Below are 18,687 nucleotides of genomic sequence, written 5' to 3'. Positions count from 1 at the left end.
GCTGCCCCCTTTGATAGGGAGATGTCCCCTCTAGCTAGAATTGGAGGACATCTCTATGCTTGTTTACTGTGATGTAACTTCCTAAAGGGTGGGGTTATTTACCTTCTCTTCCTCCTTCTTTGTTAAGGGATATTGATCCTATTTGCATATTCTCCATTAAGCTTGAAGGAGTGAGAAGCACACACATGCTTCTCTCCCAAGATGACCATTATCATGGGCTAAGACTGCTTTTTCTATCTAAGCTAGAGCTTATGTTTCCTGAACATATGAAAGGCCGTGAGTAAACCTTCTTTATACTTTTTACCTAAGAAGACTGCCTGTGTTTATTTCAAATTAACTAGTGTGCATGAGAGGAAGGTGGGACTGGTTATTCTCAGTTCTGCTGCTGCGTATATACTTTGCTAAGAAATAGGACTACAAACTATTTCTATTTCATTTAAACCAAACATGGAATACTTAATGCAGCATCAAAGCCAAGTTCAGGAACTCACTGTTTTTACCAAAGTAGTTCAGTTCATGAAGAATCAGAACAGGGACAGATCACAGGTGAAAGAGGACTGTAGCTATATGCAAAGTCAAGCTTTTGAGTGTGGTATTCCTCAGGATCTTTCAAAAAAGGATGACACAATTCAAGAGATTAAAACATACTCTGGATGGAGGAGGAGTGATGGGGAAAGTCACTGCCTTTTTCTTCCTCTGGCCTGACCCTCACATCCTAGTCTCCACCAGTGTGTGTGGGTGTGGGAATCAGCTCGCATTGTGCACCTGCCCCCAATGCCTCACCTAGAAATGTGGCTGCCGCACCTAATAATGAAGGCTGGCTACAGGGCTGCTTGGGGACTCCACTTTCTACAGCCTTCCTTTGGGAGAACTGTCCATTTATTCCTACTCTCGGCTTTCTGCTACTTAACCAATTCCTGATCCACAAGAGAACCTCTCCTCTTATTCCATGACTACTATGCTTACTCAGGAGTCCTTGGTGAGGTACCTTGTTGAAAGCTTTTTGAAAGTCCAAAGTACACTATATCCACCAGATCACCTCTATGAACCTGCTTGTTGACATTCTCAAAGAACTCTAATACAACATGATAGGTATAACTGAAACTTGATGGGATGACTCAGATGACTGGAATATGGCAATTGAAGGATATAACTTGTTCAAAAAGAACAGAAGGAATAGAAAGGAGGTGGAATTGCACTACGTGTTAAAAATATATCCCTGCACAGAAATATAGGAGGATGAGATAGGCCCCATCAAGAGCATCTGAATTAAAATAAATGGGGCGAGGAATAAATTGAACATGGTAGTAGGAGTCTACTACAGACCATCCAATCAAGGAGAAGACAAGGATGAAACTTTTGAAAAGCAAATTGCCAATGTTTCAAGGAGGCATGATCTAGTAGTAATGGGGGACTTCAATTACCCCAATATCTGTTGGGTGACCAATTCTGCCAAACATGGTCCCTCCAAGGAATTCCTGATTTGTGTTGGAGATTACTTTCTCCTACAGAAAGTGGAGGATCAGCTATCCTGGACTTGATTCTAACCAATAGAGATGACTTAGTGGATGAAGTGGCAGTAATGGGAACTCTGGAGGAAAGTAACCACATTATACCTGAGTTCTTGATTTTAAAGGAAGCAAAAGCTGAGAGTAGTCGTACACATATCCTGGACTTCAGGAAAGCTGATTTTAATAAACTCAGAACAATTATAAGCAAGATCCCATGGCAAGTGACCCTAATTGAAGAAGAATCCAAGGTAGGTGAAAGTTTCTAAAAAAAAGAAGACATTCTAAAGGCATAATTGCAAACAATTTCAACGATAAAAAAGGTGGAAGACAGTACAAGAAGCCAATGTGGCTTCACAAAAAGCTTAGAGATGACCTGAAAACAAAAAAGGACACATATAGAAAATGGAATGAAGGGCAAGCTACAAAGGAAGAATGCAGACAGGTAGCATGGAATTGAAGGGAAGTGTCAGGAAAGTTTGAGCTGAGAATGAGCAATAAAAAAGATTTCTTCAGGTACATCCAAGGTAAAAGACAGAGAAGAGAAAAGAAATGGTGGTTCAGCTAATAAGGACAGCAAAATGATAACAGAAGACAAAGAAAAGGCTCAATTCTGTTGGCTCAGACTTCTCCCAAAAGAGGGTCTATGACCCTCCTGGCAAACCTGAAATACGTGTTGAAGGGGCATGATTGCAGCTTGAGACTGATAAATTGTCAAGGAATACCTAATCACTTTGAACAAGTACAAATCTCCAGGGCCAAATGAAGTGCATCCTAGAATAATGAGGGAACTGGCTGAAGAACTCTCAGAACCACTGTCCATTATCTTTGTGAAAACATGGAGGATGGGTGAAGTGCCGGATGACAGGAGGAGGGCTAATGTTGTCCCTAACTTCAAAAAGAGCAAAAAGGAGGAACCTGGGACATCAATCCTTGGGAAAATTCTGGAGCAGATTATAAAGCACTCAATCTTTAACCACCTTGAAAAAAATGCAGCAACTAGCTAGAAGCCAACATGGATTTGTTAAGAACAAATCCTGCCAGACTAATCTTACTTTTTTAAAAATCTGGTAACCTCCCCAGTAGACTGTGGAAATGCTGTGGACATAATATATCTTGACTTCAATAATACTTTTGACAAAGTGCCCCATGATATTCCGATTAGCAAGCTAGCTAAATGTGGGCTGGATGGAACAACTATCAGGTGGATTCACAGTTGGCTACAGAATCGTACTCAAAGAGTGCTTATCAATGGTTCCTTCTCATTGGGGGGAGGTAACAAGCAGGGTGCTGCAGTCTTGGGCCCAGTACTCTTCCATATTTTTATTAATGACTTGGATGAGGAGGTACAAAGCATGCTTATCAAATTTGCAGATGATACAAAATTGGAAGGCAAAGCTAATATCCTGAAGACAGAAACAAAATGATCTTGATAGGCTGGAGCACTGGGCTAAAAACAATAGAATGAAATTTAACAGGGATAAGTGCAACGTTCTACACCTAGGAAAAAGAAACCAAATGCATAGTTATAAGATGGGTGATACTTGGTTCAGGAATACTACATGTGAGAAGCATCTTGGAATTGTTGATGATCACAATCTGAATATGAGCGATGTGGCTGCAAAAAAGGCAAATGCTACTTTAGGCTGCATTAACAGAAGTATACTTTCCAAATTATCTTGACCCATCCCAGTCTGGGTTCAGGCCTGGTTATGGGACTGAATCAGCCTTGGTTGTCCTGATGGATGACCTTTATCGGGAGAAGGACAGGGGGAGTGCGACCCTGTTATTTTTTACTTGATCTCTCAGCAGCTTTTGATACCATTGACCATGGTATCCTTCTGGGCCGACTTGGTGAGCTGGGTATTGGAGGAACTGTTTTACAGTGGTTCCAATCCTATCTCCAAGGTCGCTCTCAGAGAATAGCACTGGGCAATTGTCTTTCGGCCCTCTGGCAGTTGTGCTGTGGGGTGCCACAGGGTACCATCTTGTTCCCCATGTTGTTTAACATCTATATGAAGCCCTTGGGAGCAGTTATCAAGAGATTTGGGGTGAGGTGTCAGCAGCATGCTGATGATACCCAGCTCTATTTCTCCATAACATCTGAATCAGGAGAGGCCGTGCAAGCCCTGGACCGGTGCTTGGACTCAGTGGTGGGCCAGATGAGGGCCAACAAACTGAGTCTGAATCCTAGCAAGACGGAGGCGCTTTGGGTTGGTGGTTCCTGAGTTTGGATAATTGGTCAGTTGCCTGCTTTGGATGGGGTTGTACTCCGTCTGAAAGAGCAGGTCCGTAGCCTGGGGGTGCTCCTGGATCCATCTTTGTCACTAGTGGCCCAGGTGACCTCTGTGGCTAGGAATGCCTTTTACCAGCTTTGGTTGATAAGACAGCTGCGGCCGTTCCTGGACCAGGATAGCCTGGCCACTGTTGTCCACACACTGGTAACATGTAGGCTGGATTACTATAATGCGCTCTATGTGGGGCTGCCCTTGAGGTTGGTCTGGAAGCTGCAGCAAGTGCAAAATGCAGCGGCAAGACTGCTTACTGGGGCGGGGTATCGCCAACATGTCACCCCACTGCTGAAAGAACTGCACTGGCTGCCCATTTGCTACTGGGCCAAGTTCAAGGTCTAGTTTTGGTGTACAAAGCCCACGGGACCAGGCTACCTGAAAGACCGTCTTACCCCTTATATACCCAGCCAATCACTGTGTTCTGCAGGTGAGGGCCTCCTGCAGATACCATCTTATCAGCAGGTTCCTTCTGTACAATATAAGAAACGGACCTTTAGTGTGGTGGCACCTACCCTGTGGAATTCCCTCCCCTTAAATATTAGGCAGGTGCCATCTCTGCTGTCTTTTCGGCACCTTTTGAAGACTTTCCTCTTCTAACAAGCCTTTTAAGTTGAGACCTTTCCCAGTCTGCGTCTGTGTTAGAATTGCTTTTAACATGTCTTTTAATATCTTTAACCCTTTTTTAAAAGACGTTTTAAAAGTTTTTTAATGTTTTTAATGTTTTGTTTTGTTTTAATTGTATTTTAATGTCTTTTTATGATGTTTTAAAGTGTTTTTAATGTTTCTGTTTGCCTCCCTGGGCTCCTGCTGGAAGGAAGGGTGGGGTATAAATAAAATAATAAATAAATAAATTGCATGAAGTAGTAGTTCTCATCTATTAGGCACTGGCTAGGCCTCATCTTGAGTACTGCATCCAGTTCTGGACACAACATTTTAAGAAGGATGTAGACAAACATGAATGGGTTCAGAGGAGGGCAACAAAGATGATCAGGGGACTGGAAACAAAGCCCTATGAGGAGAGACTGAAAGAACTGTGCATGTTTAGCCTTGAGAAGACTGAGGGGAGATATGATAGCACTCTTTAAGTACTTGAAACCACAGAGGAGTGCCAGAATCTCTTCTGGATCATCCCAGAGTGCATGACATGGAATAATGGTCTCAAGTTACAGGAAGCCAGATTTCAGCTGATCCTGTTAGAGCAGTATGACAATGGAACCAATTATTTAGGGAGGTGGTGGGCTCTCCAACAATACAGGCATTGAAAAGGCAGCTGGACAGTCACCTGTCAGGTATGCTGCAAGTTGGATTCCTGCATTCAGCAGGGGGTTGGCCTCAATGGCCTTATAGGCCTCTTCCAACGCTACTATTGTATGTATGTGTGTATCTATGTATGTATAATAGGCAGAGCTTGGGAAAGTTACTTTTTTAAACTACAACTCCCATCAGCCCAACTGGATTGGGCTGATGGGAGTTGCAGTTCAAAAAATTAACTTTTCCAAGCTCTGATAATAGGTTAGTGAGACAGGACTTGCCCTTGCAGAAGTCATGCTAGTTCTGCTTCAGCAAGGCTCCCTCTTCTACATGCTTGGGTTTTTTAAATCTTTAACAATACTTTCCACAAATCTTCATGGGACAGATGTTAAGCTGGCTGTAATACCCAGGATCCCCCCGGATACCTTTTTAAAGATTGGCGTTACATTGGCCACTTTCCAGTCCTCAGTTATGAAGGCAGATTTGAGGGACAAGTTACATATTTTTGTTAGAAGACCAGCAATTTCACATCTGAGTTGAGTTCTTTATTTTTTCTGTTACGCCTAGAACTTGAGATCTTTTAGTAAGCTGTCTATAAATAGAAACAACAACAACAACAACTTCATCTCTGGTCACTACCATTTGCCTCAGTTCTTCAGATTCTCTTCCTGCAAAAGTTGTTTCAGGCACAGGGTTCTGCTCTATATCCTCTACTGTCAAGACAGATGCAAAGAATTCATTTAGCTTCTCTGCAATCTCCTTATCCTGCTTTAACATACCGTTGACTTCCTTGTCATCCAAGGATCCAACTGCCTCCCTAGATGGTCTCCTGCTTGGAATGTATTTAAATAATTTTTTGTTGTGGGGTTTTATGTTTTTAGCAACATACTCCTTATATTTTAGCATCTCTTATTGTCTTCCTGCATTACTTTTGCCAGAGTTTGTGTTCTTTTTTATTTATTCAGACAAGATTTCCATTTTCTGAAGGAAGCCTTCTTGCCTCTAATAGCTTCTTTGACTTTGTTTGTTAACCATACTGGCATCCTTTTGGCCCTTGTGATACCATTCCTGATCTGCAATATGCATTCCAGTTGAACTTTTAATATTGTGTTTTGAAACAGCTCCTAAGCACTTTGGAATGGTTTGACCCTCTGGACTTTGCCTTTCACATTTATTTTTACCAATCCCCTCAGTTTGAAGTTTCCTCTTTTGAAGTAAAAGTGACCGTGTTGGATTTTCTTGGCAATTGACACTTACCTCTTGCACCAGGTTCTGGGCGCCACTTAAGATTAAGTCCAGGGTTGCTGTCCTTCTGGTCAGTTCCGTGGCCAACTGTTCTAGGGCGCAGTTATTTAGGGTATCTAGAAATTTTACCTCTTTGTCATCGCTGGAACAAGTATGTAGGCAGTCTATATCAGGGTAGTTGAAGTCATCAGTTAGTACATTTCCTAGTTTGGATACTCCATTTCATTTTTCATCTTAAGATCTCACTGAGCATTTTGATCAGGGGGTTGATAGAACATCCCCAGTATATTCTTGAGACTCAGCACCACCACCCATAATGATTCTGTGGAGGAGTCTGCATCTTTTGGGGTTTCTAGCTTGCTGGACTGAATGGCCTCATTCACGTACAGAGTGACACTGCCTCCAATATGTCCTTCCCTGTTCTTCCAATAAAATAATGAACACATCATAAAGTAATATAGTTGTATTATAAACAAGCTATGTTTCAGGAACCTAGCAAAATATCAAGGAACAAGAGGTTCTAAATAAATATGTAATCTGGGGAAGATATATTTTGTGCCTTACCTAAAGGTTGAAAACAATTATAATGCACCTCTCCAAACATTGCACCTTCCAGGAGGGGAAAAAAAGCAATCAAACCAGTAACTTATAGCATAGAAATTGTAGCAGTGCTGGGTCCACAATGCTCACTCCCCTGTGATAGGCTTCTGAAAAGAGGAGCACTTTGCACCAGTGGAGGCCCCTAACTAAGGGCAGGTGAGGCCCTGCCCACCCTAAAGCCACAAACTTATAGCCAAGTCCCTTCTCTGTTCCTTACATTGATATTCAATACATTACTTATAGCCCAGTGTCCTTTCTCTGTTCCTTGCATTATAGAGCCATGAGAGTGGCTGTATACAGCCAGCATGGATTTTTCATGTTCCACAATGTTAAATTGAAAATACACCCCATGCCATTCTGCTGCTTCCCATAAGCTCATTTCAAAACAAAATCTTACAAAACATAGTCCTAAACTCAGAAACACTTGCTTAACAGCCCTTTAAGTTTTTGTGACAATACACAAAACACTCAAAGAGAATCGAGAGTTCAAAGTGTAAAACAAGAGAAAAAAAATTCAGACCTCTGTTGGACTTTTTTCTGACAGTGTTCTCATAATTTGTTGACATTAATTAAAATCAGGTATGTTCACAGAGTACCTATAATCCCATTGCTGACCTTCATCTTCTGCAGTTTAAAAGGTTTAAAAAATGTATGACTGCTTTTTAATTAATTTAAGAAATTTAATATTGGAGTCTATGATAGGGCAGGCATGTTCAGTAAGAACCAACTGTCAGTGTTCTAAAAGCCAGACTAACAGCTGTTTGGCTAGGCTAATCAGAAGGCCACACCCACACCAGACACTTACTCCACTTTAAAGAGTCAATTCTGGAAAGTGTAGTTTGTGAAGGGGCTGAGAGTTGCTAAGAGACTGTTATTCCCCTCACAGAGCTACAATCCCCAGAATTTTCTGAGAATTCTCAGGGAAGTGACTGTTCATCTACTCTGGCCATTGGAGCTGTGTCAGGGGAATAGGAGTCTCCTAACAACCCTCAGCACCCTTCACAAACTGCACTTCCCAGGATTCTTTGGGGGAAGCCATAACTGTTGAAAATGGAATAAATGTCTGGTGTGGATGTGGCCAGGGATAGTTTCGGTTCAAATGTGGGTGGGAGACTATATGTGTCTGCTATAGAATAAAAAGATGGGGAAACCCTGAAAAATAATGATACTGTTAACAATGCTTTTCTTTTGGAAAAGGGGCTTTCCCTCTGTTCAGTGCTTCCCTCCCCCTCACCCGCCCTCCTCCAGGTCAGTTTCACCTACCCTAAAAATGATTGCACAGGAGTAAATCCTATTGAACTCATTAAGCATGCAAATGATCAAACCTCCCCCTTTTCTCCTCTCTCCTATCCCCTCCCCTTCTAATCCCCTCCTCCCTCCCTCCTGCCTCCTCCTGCTCCCCCGTAGTCAGTTTCACCTATCCTAAGCATGATTGCATGGCAATAAAGCCCATGAACTTAATATGCAAATGATCAGACCTGCCCTTCCTCTTCCCTCTCCCCTCCCCTCTTCTTGCTTTCCTTCCTGTCTTCCTTCTTCCTCCTTCTCTGCCCACTACAGCCCATCCCCCTTCTCCTTCCCCCATTGGTCAGTTTCATCTATCCTAACCATGATTGCATGGGAGTAAATGTCACTGAACTCAATAAGCATGCAAATGATCAATACTCTCCTCCTCCTCCCATCCCCCCTCCCCTCTGCCCTTCCTCCTCCCCCGTGGTTAGTTTCACCTATCCTAAGCATGATGGCAGAGAATTTAATCCCACTGAACTTAATAAGTGTGCAAATGATCAATCCATTCTCAGCAAACTTGCGCAGGATCCCATTTTTTACCTCCCAGATTAACCTGACCTCCTCTCTGAGATATTGTACTGCCCTATAAATTTGTAAAAATGGAAACACAATTTGGGTTGGTCTTTCACAGTCCAATCCACTTCCTGTGTAGCTTGGAATAATTTGGTAACATTTGCCTCTTAGCATATGGTGAGTGGTGGCAACACCTGCAATCAGGATTCATCTCCAAAGATGGAGAATTATGTTGTTTGTATTTTTGTTGGTGTTCTTCTTACTTTGCTTCTTTCCTGTGTCATTACTGTTTCTACAGAAAATCTAACCTAGAAAATTATCTTTCATTATTCATCCTAGAAATTTGTGTCAAATTTATTTTTATTAATTTCAAAACCTTTTTATTGGTCAGTGTCATATGATGGTGAAGACAGCCTTTTGTGTTTCAAACTGGAGGTTATATTCTATTTCTATTTTGGGTGCATTAACAATTGAACCTGAAACTGCAGTTTGATGTAAAATCAAACTGATTACAATATGTTGTTACTTAAGCAATAAATCTAGCTGTTGGAAAAAACTTGGCCTCCCAAGATGCGTGTGTTCAGCCAGCTATGCTTAAAGCACTCCACTTAAGAAAGGGTGGGCATGGTCACTTAAAAACATAGAGCACCCCTAGAAATTTGCCAGAATATATGCCAGCTCCCACTGTTTTATCTTGTGAAAACTGAGACACTCCTCATGTCTACTGGAGACTATTCTGCAGAATACTCAGTGCCATTATTCCACAATTGTTTTTGGATTTTTTTAGTGTAAATTATGCAGAGTGTTGCTGTACTTTACATATTCATAGAAACAGAAACAAAAGAAAATAATTTACTATAGGAAACTTCACTAAAATTGCAAAGTAGATCAAATATTTAAAGTGACTATCTGAACTATATCAACTGTCCTAATATTGTTGCTTTTTCTCTACTAAAACAAGTTCAGCACAGCGCACAACTGGTTTCTGTTGTCTGGGCTGATTGCAGGTGTTGCCATCACTCACCATGAGAGATCTCTGTGATTTCAAGGGCAGGCCCTAGTGATGTCATTAAACATGGTGGAGCATACCACTCAATCAGAAAAAATGTTCTGATTGGAAATTAAGATCTTAGATAAACCAGGGTGCTCCCAGGTCCAGCTGAATTGATGGGGTCATTCCTTCTCACCTACTTAGGGAACCTGGGTGGGGAACATTTAATGTAGCCTATTTGCTTCGGGCAAGAAAGGTTTAAGTGCCCTCAGGCCAGGCCAGTCACCAGAAGGCCATTGCAGGAAGAAGGGAGCCTAATGTTGTGGAGATATTAGATGGGAGCACTCAGGAGTAAAGATGGATGCTCCTGAAGGCTGCAATTCAAACACACAGTACGTGTGACTTACTAGACCCCATAGAAGTCAACAGGACTTACTTCTGAGTAGAAATAGTTAGGATTGTGCTGTTGGTAAGGCTTGACTAGGGAACCTCTGCCAATTAATCAATATCAACGCAGGGTTGGCAACCCTGTCTGGAATGCCCTGCCTGCCTTTTAACATGGCTGCTCCAAACCCTTTTACAGACTTCACCCTTCACTGCAATTCCAGTGAGTAATAATTGACAGAGAGAAAACACACATGGTTTGGTCTACCTTCACAGGCAGTAGCTTGGGAGCAGCAGCAATTGGATCCATACTTCCCAGTATGTGAATTCTCATTTACCACTATCGGGCAAGAAACAAACCATCACGCAACCAACAAGGTGCATCATCAGTGGGTTTAAGGGAGTTGAGCTGAGAGCATGGAACCACTGTTGTTGCTTCTATGGATTGAAGGGAGTGATATCAGAGGTAAATGAAATGCAAATAGAAAAACAAAAACAAAAGATGTTGATGATTTCCTGAATGCAATACCATACCAACCACAACCAGATTGCTATGAGTAAGGCAGAAAAGTCAGCATCCCACAACCAGTCAGGGTTCCTATCCAAAACTAAAAGAATCCTGACAGCCAGTCAGCCAAGATCACAGAAATCCCCATGCAGCACATCCTGACCCAGGGGCTGCAGTTAATGCAGAATGCTGTGGCACAATTGCTGACAAGAGTGAGACCCTCTCAGCACATAATATCTCTGCTTTGAAATCTGTACTGGTTGCAGATTTGCTACCAGACCAAGTTCAAGGTGTGCTTCCATGCTACGAATTCAACATAGTACTTGCTCTGCTCTTTAGTGTGGCAGCACCTACACTTTGGAACTCGCTGTCTAGTGACATTAGGCAGATGCCTTCACTGTACTCTTCTCAGTACCTGCTAAAAACATTTTTGTTTAGGCAAGCCTACCTAGGCATGTAGAAGCTATTTTTATGTTTTTAACTCATTTTTGGTTTTAGTACTTTGAATGTTTTTAAATACCTGTCTTGAACTGTGTTTTTGTCAAAAATTTCATTGTTTTGAGTTTTTTTTTTTTTTTTACAATAAAGCAGTATATAAATGTTGTAAACAAAATAACTAAATTTTGGAGTCACTGTGGCTCTTGGGTCTTTTTCCTCTTTTAGGAACAAAGGAATCTGCCTTATACTCAGTCAGGCCATTGATACCATCTAGCTCAGTACTGATGACATGGACTAGCATTGGCTCTCCAGGATTCCAGACAAGTCTTTTCCAGAGATTGGATTTTGGACCCTTGCATGCAAAGTCTGTGCCCTACCACTGAGCTAAAACCCTTCCCATGTTTAAAAGTATCTTTTATAATTGTTCTTTTCATTTCTCTAATGAATGCACAGCATATCTAGGGCAAATCTACTCTATTCGTTTAAAGCACATTCAACACACTTTTGAATCACATGATTCACATCACAGAATCATGGGAACTGTAGTTTGTTAAGGGTGGTAGGAACTATAACTGTGAGGGGGAAACTACACTTTCCAAGGTTCTTTGGGGGAAGACATGAGCTTGAAATGTGAGTCGGATGTGCTTTAAATGTATTGTATAGATCTATTTTATAAACTTTGCCTGCATGTAAATAATTTAATTAATTTTTAAAAATGGAAATCAGATACAAAGTTTACTGGGTGACCATGGCCTACTCACCATTTGTCAGCCTAATCTGCTTCTCAGAGTGAAAACAACAAAGGGCGACCATGACCACCACAAGGAAAAAGGGCACACTTAAAATGTAGAGGAAATAACAATGTACAACCGTAGTGTGAAATCAGATACTTATCAGGACATAGTATGAAGAAATACTTATATAAGCATGAGTTTCAAAGATGCTTATTATTTACACAACCTGTAAAGATATTTATAGTGCTATGTTTGTTTACTCAGAAGCAAGTCCCAATGTATTCAATGGAGCTTACTCAAACAGGGAAGCATGCACAGGACTGCAACATCAAGTGATAAAGAACTTCACTCACCCAACCCAAAATTCAGAATCATGCCACTTTAAATTGTTTTGCAACGGTTTCATACTTGTTTTATTGTTATTGGACTTTAAATTGATTTATTTCTTTTTGTGAGCTGCCTTGGTTTCCAATCCTACCTCACAGGGTTGTTGGAAAGATTGCACACGCACACTGGAGATGCAAAAATACATACACCACATGTAATAATTTATTGTCAAAACCAGTTGGTCATTGCAGAACATTTTTAAAAAATAAAAATAAAATCAGTATCGGTTTCCTACAAAATAAAAAGTGACATGAAGGTAAGCCCTGCCTAATTGCTTTTAAAAATAGAATTGGAGGAGGAGAGCAAGATTTACTACACAGTCCTTTGCTATGTTCACTCAAAAGTCCCATTGATTTACAGCACAATCCTAACCATGTCTACTCAAAAGTAAGTCCTATTGAATTCAGTGGGGTTGTCTCCTGGTATGTGGGATTAGCATTGCTGCTTTACTCCCAGAAAAGTGAGTACAGGATTAAAGCTTCATATTGGGAAGCTTTTCGAGACAGGCTGTGAATTAGCTAATTAATTAGCTAACTAATTTCCCTGGGCTCCTACTGGGAGGAAGGGTGGCATATAAATCAAATAACAGATTAGATAGATGATAGATAGATGATAGGTAGATAGATGATAGGTAGATAGATAGATAGATAGATAGATAGATAGATAGATAGATAGATAGATAGATAGATAGATAGATAGATAGATAGATAGATAGATAGATAGATAGATAGATAGATAGATAGATAGGCTACCCTCTTCAACAGCCCAGAGAAATTTAAACAAGTTTCATATACACTTCTTTCAAATTTCTGTGCAAAAATTATCTGAAAGATAAAATGTATAATATGCTATATTTGCAAGTAATTTAAGAAACCCTGCATGTACACTTTTATTATAACCATAACTGAAATTGTTTACAGGAAACAATTGCCTGCCAAGATCCTGCTGTGATTTTTTATTCTGCATCTCCTGACTGGCACACACAGAGAAAGGGAGTTTTGGAACTGCTGAAAGCTATAAACCAGGAAAAGACAACACTTTTCTAGCCTTGCAGTGGGTTCTAGCTAGTGCCTAGAGGTCAACAAATCCCATGTAAATCACCCCTGACTTCACTTATTGGCTACAAACCTGAAAGTGTGGGGTTAGAGCAGCCAGCTATGAGCTCATATAACAGAAGTTTCTTGGTGGGGGGGAGCTGATGTTTTGATGTGCACCTTTTGAACCAAACCACCCAGAAACTTTTTTTTAAAATGAAAGCTGAGAGTCTGGAGATTGGGCTGACTCACCTGGAATCTTGGACAGGACCCCAAATATCCACTGTCTCTGGGCAAAAAGCGGAAACCTGGCAACCCTAAACACAATCCTCTGCTTCTTATTCAGAAGTAAACCTCCACTCTGTTGTGTGAGGCTTACTCATGAGTAAAGCCTTGTGTAGTGCCTTCTAAGTGTGAGTCTCCAGCTACTCACTCACTTTGTGTGTGTGTGTTTTTAAGCAGGATTGGGAGAGCATTACTGAATGAGCAGGGATCTAGGTTTCTGTTCACTACTGAGGAGGTACGACTTAACTGTGTGCACACTCATGAGAGTGAGATAGGACTAAAGTTCTGTTAGGTGCTCAGTATTATTAAACATGTAAGTTTTAAGTTTCCACTGTTCCCTTACAAAGGTGAAGGATAAGGAAAGAACCAGAACAGGTGGAGGCCACACAACCTTTCTCCCATCTGAGAAGCTATTGTGACAGCAGGGATCCCTTCTGAACCAAGGACTCCACAGTATGTTTGCAAGGGAGGAGGACGGGGCAAAACAACAGTTGGCCATGATCTCATTGGCGTCGCCCCCACAGCAACCCCACCAAGTCTAGTGGGCACCAGCAGCCACTGCTTTGCACCCTCTTCCAAAAGCTGCAAAAGCATACCAGCTTCTAACCTTCCTAAGGAAGCTGTTCAGCAACCTTGTAGTAGCCCTGCTCCTTGCCACAGGAGGCTATATCTACATAGGAGAAACCCCTCAGTATTTGACATTCACAAGCAATAGGTATTGGAAGTTACAAAAATAAGGTTAGTAAGGAGAATACTAAGACTGGCACCAACTATTTTGATTTGGGACTGTTGTAATAAGTTAGAAGGTGATTTCTGTTTTCTCTCTGTATACTTCAAGTTCTTATCCAACAGATGAAAAGGTGCATAGTGTCCACTATTTTATTTATTTATTTATTTAATTAAGCTTATATACCGCCCGACTAGCAACAGCTCTCTGGGCGGTGAACATTAAAAATACAATAAAAATAACACAAAACTGTACACAAAACTGTACAGTCTAAAATCAAAATATAATAATTTACAATTAACAGGAATTAAAATGCCTCAGAGAAGAGAAAGGTTTTAACCTGGCGCCGAAAAGATGATAGTGTCGCACTAACCTGGCGCACCTCCTCGGGGAGACCATTCCATAGTTTGGGGGCCACCACTGAGAAGGCCCTAGATCTTGTCACCACTCTCTGGGCTTCCCTATGAGTCGGAACCCGGAGGAGGGCCTTCGTAGTAGACCGTAGTGTACGGGCCGGTTCATATCGGGAGAGGCGTTCCGACAGATATCGTGGTCTAATCGTGTACTAATGGAACATATGAGCATCTTCCCAGAAATAAGACCAGACATTTTTTCTTGGAAGAAGGAAGAACAACTCACATGACTGTCTGAAGACATTGGCCTAACCACTTCACAATATCTGAAGACCGGGATGACTTATTTTCAGTGCAGGAAGGTTTAATTATTTCACATCTTCAGGTCAACAAGCTGAAACAGGATAACCAACTTAACTTGCCAGGATTTTCATCTAATGAAGGCTGATTTCCAAGTTAACTTCAACAGCATTACAGCTCTGGTGCACTAGGTAACTAAAACATCAAAACCAACGATGGACTTCTGTCGCTTGTAGGAGTACCAAGTGTTTCTATTGCTTTCTTCCTGTAGTTACGTTCCCCAAAAAAGATTAATCAATTGCAGAAAACATGGTGATATCCTGTAAACAATTAGGTTCCAAAGGCGTGTGCTTGTACTGGCCCTGCTGACCATTTTCTGTGAGAGGCAAAAAATAACTTTCATTGTAATACTTTCTTCTTGAAAAACAAGGTTTCCATGAGTTCCAAACATTGCTCATGTTAACAGCAAATAACAGAGCCCTTGCTTTAAGACACGTCTGGGGTCTTGTCTCTTTTTTTCTTAAAAAGAGATGGCAGGTTTGTGTCAGAATACTGTTTACTGTGAATTTGTCAGACTACACAAGGGATGCAGATGAAACTGGTTTTATACTCTTAAAAGGTTCCATTCACACACAAAAGATGGAGTGGGATGGGGGAGAGATATAAGGATAGGGGAGGTTTAAATGATTGTGTATGAATGTAGGGTATATTGATGTGTGCAAATTGAGTGTGTGTAGGGATGGATGCATGCATGTGTGAAAATGATGTGTGTATGGGGTTGGTATGTGGCTTTGGTTGACCCACCACTGGCATGTCTGGAAGGTTACCCGTCAGGGAATTGGACCCTTAAGCTGGAATCATTTTCCCAGTCCTGTTTTAGCATTTCAGGACAACCAGTAGGAGATGACAGAGATATTGGTGATTATGCATAATTGATTCTCTAACAGTGAAATTAGGTGATGAGTGTTGGCAGAAACTGAACTAAACTGGGGTCTTTGAGATGAAAGAGGGAGATATCAACAAACTCTGGGAAACCCCAACGTTTTCAGGAGTATATATTTTAAAACCAGTCAGAGGAAAAAGGGCCCAACATCTCTCCTTAGAAACAGACCCATGAAGGCACAAAAACCACAGAATGATGAGTTTCTCTTGGAAAAGACAAATGGAAAATTAAGGGGATAATTTGGCCTGCATGAGCCCCTTAGAGCTTAGCGTATCCAGGAGGAGGGCTGGTTGGCTGGAAACACAAACAGGAACTGAAGATATACCGCAAGTCCCACTAGGTACTCATATTTATTTATCTACATGAAAACTGAAGGCAAGCAATAACTGCATGATGTTTTTCTTCTCTAGTTGCAACATAATACAGTGCAAAAATGCTGAAACTGCAGATCTAGATGAACAATCAAGGTAAACTTAATCCTTTCCTCCTGAAATATTACAAGGGAATGAGAACATTCCTCCCATGCATAAGGTTGTAGCACCCCAACAGACTGTCATTCAGTAAAGCAGGTGTGAACTCCCTGAACTCCCCCTCCCACAGGCCATTTTGATAGGTAGGCATAGCCTCCCATTGTCAATCACTTGACATCACAATGACATCAGGTGATACCCCCCCTGCCAAGGCACTCATACAAAGAAAGACCCTTTGCATTGCCAGCTTCAGTTCAAGTCAGCAATACAAAGGGATGTTTGTGCTTACAACAAGATCTGCTTTATTTATTTATTTAATTATTTTATTTACATTCCATTCTTCCTCCCAGCAGGAGCCCCAAATGCTTTCGGGCACTTATAGGAAAATTGCTCAGATGAGATGCGCTATGGAGTTCCTAATGGGTACTTGATTGCTGCAGGCTTGTTCTTACTGGCAATGCCGTTACTGCCACTGACAGAAAGCCTCCCTTGCCAAGGAACAATTGGGAGCATTTTAAGGTGTCTGGTTGTTTTGTGGCAGCCACATTTCCACCAGCTCTACACCTGACATCACATATGGTTTGGAGGAAAATAGTCTAGCGGGCCAAACTGAGACCCATGCCAGTTATGGGCTGGAGATTCCTGCAGTAACGTTATCACCTCCATGTTTCATTGGTTTTCACCCCATCAAAACTGCGGAGGAGGAGCCAGAGGGTGGAAGGCTATCCAAATGAGGTTTGGTTTCTCATGGTTACTTTGTGCATGATGCGAGCAGAATAGTTTCCACAAAAAGTGCTTCTACATTGTGATGGTGTTACACAGGGACTGTAACCTTCTTATGGGGATCAGCTCAACACATGGAAAGTCTCCTTTCTAGCCATTCATGCTCCCAGCTGCTGTCATGGAAACTTTCCATGTACTTGTGCCAATCCACACAGCAAAGTGATGGGGTCCACATCATAGGTTTGATTTTTTGCAATACCCACATGGGAAGCGGCCCTGACTTAAGAAGCAACAAGCAGTACTTCCACAATTACACTCAGGTTGCCCACACAGAGTTAAGAAAGAAATGAGGCCAGAGAAACATTTTACTTTCTTCCATTATTTAGCTCTTGAGACTGCAGCAGTTTGTTTATTCACGATTACCCATCCTCCTAAGAACTTCTGGGAAGTTTATGGGTGTGGCAGCACATCCTGACAACAACAGGCATTCCACCTGGCTGCACCTGATGAGGAAGAGGTGAGACAATGAGTTCTATCCATTGGCTCAGTTGAGATCAACCGTCACTAGTTCTTCTCGTTCCCCACCCCCTGACATCAGCAATGGCCATTTCACCTAGTCATTACTTAATATCATGTAAGAAATCATACCTGGCTTTACTTATTTTCCTCTTCCTCTTCCCCTATCCCTTTTCCTTTTGTCTTGTTTTGATTGCAATCAAAACCACCTTGTCCATTGAAAGAGAGGCAGTATATAGCACACATGCATAAATGAATATAAAAATAATCAAGGCTTTATGGAAGCAGCACGTTACAGGGGAATATACGTCTTCCCATGCATGGCATTTTTTTCATGAAGCTGGCTTTGCATAGCATTTTCCAGTTTGTTAGGCTTGTCCTCATGTGAATAGGTTTAACATCCATTCAGAAGACAAGAAAACCATGACTATTCATGCAAAAATATTCCAGGAAGGTCTTTAACAGATAGCAAATACATTCTTAACGTTGTTGGTATTGTCTTTTCAGGACAGCTACTCGTTTTTGAGATACAGGTTCTCCACTGGAACCTAAACAGGATTGTTAAATCTCAGAGCCATCACTAATTATCAGTCCTACCTTTGAGAACATCTAGAAAGCATTCCTTTTTTAGCCTGCTTTAGAGACCAGACTATACACGACATACAGTTGGGCCCAAAATTGCTCCCTCCAAACTGGTTTGCTCCTGGTATGGGAAAAGAAATGCAGGGTGTCCCATATGAAAGTGTGAAAGGGGCAAATTTGAGCAATCAGCTGTCAATGAAAAAGTTAAGGAGCTCTCTCTGCTCTGCTTTTCTTCTCCAGCTTGAAGTCACCCATGACTGTTTTGTAATAATAATCTTTGTTTTAAAATCTGGGAGGAAAGAAAAATTAAACTACATATCACATGCAGCTTGGCCCCATGGCGTAACTGAGAAACCATTCCTAAGACTAGTGCTTTTTTTTCTGATGGTATGTTCTGGTACTAGCACCTTTTTTAAAAAAAACAATTTACAGGTCTTCAAGGAGAAAACTCCCCTCCAACTAGCTTGCAACTGTTCCCTAGTCTGGGAGTGGGGAAGGAGTTGCTCAGTCCGTTGCTGCCCACCAGTCAGGTGGAGTGGCTGCGAGTGCTTCCTCGGCTCCATGTTGGGACTGGCTTTTTGTTTTTAAAGTGGGGAGAAAGAAAGAACCGGCCG

At 41.5% G+C, this 18,687-nt stretch overlaps 1 protein-coding gene across 1 annotated transcript in view; it reads right to left on the bottom strand.

Moving 5' to 3' along the window:
* Window positions 1-10,275: 10,275 nt before the first annotated feature.
* The window catches only part of SDCCAG8 (SHH signaling and ciliogenesis regulator SDCCAG8), a 231,828-nt gene continuing 223,416 nt past the window's right edge, over window positions 10,276-18,687 (bottom strand). The window contains exons 18-19 of the mRNA XM_061626111.1: window positions 10,468-10,511; window positions 10,276-10,285 (exon numbers count right to left, since the gene is read on the bottom strand). Coding sequence (XP_061482095.1) covers window positions 10,276-10,285; window positions 10,468-10,511 — 54 coding nt within the window. The remainder of the gene's footprint in view (window positions 10,286-10,467; window positions 10,512-18,687) is intronic.

This window comes from Rhineura floridana, chromosome 4, assembly GCF_030035675.1.
Source record: "Rhineura floridana isolate rRhiFlo1 chromosome 4, rRhiFlo1.hap2, whole genome shotgun sequence".
NCBI classification, from domain to species: domain Eukaryota; kingdom Metazoa; phylum Chordata; class Lepidosauria; order Squamata; family Rhineuridae; genus Rhineura; species Rhineura floridana.
This window is presented reverse-complemented; position numbering and strand designations above follow the sequence as displayed.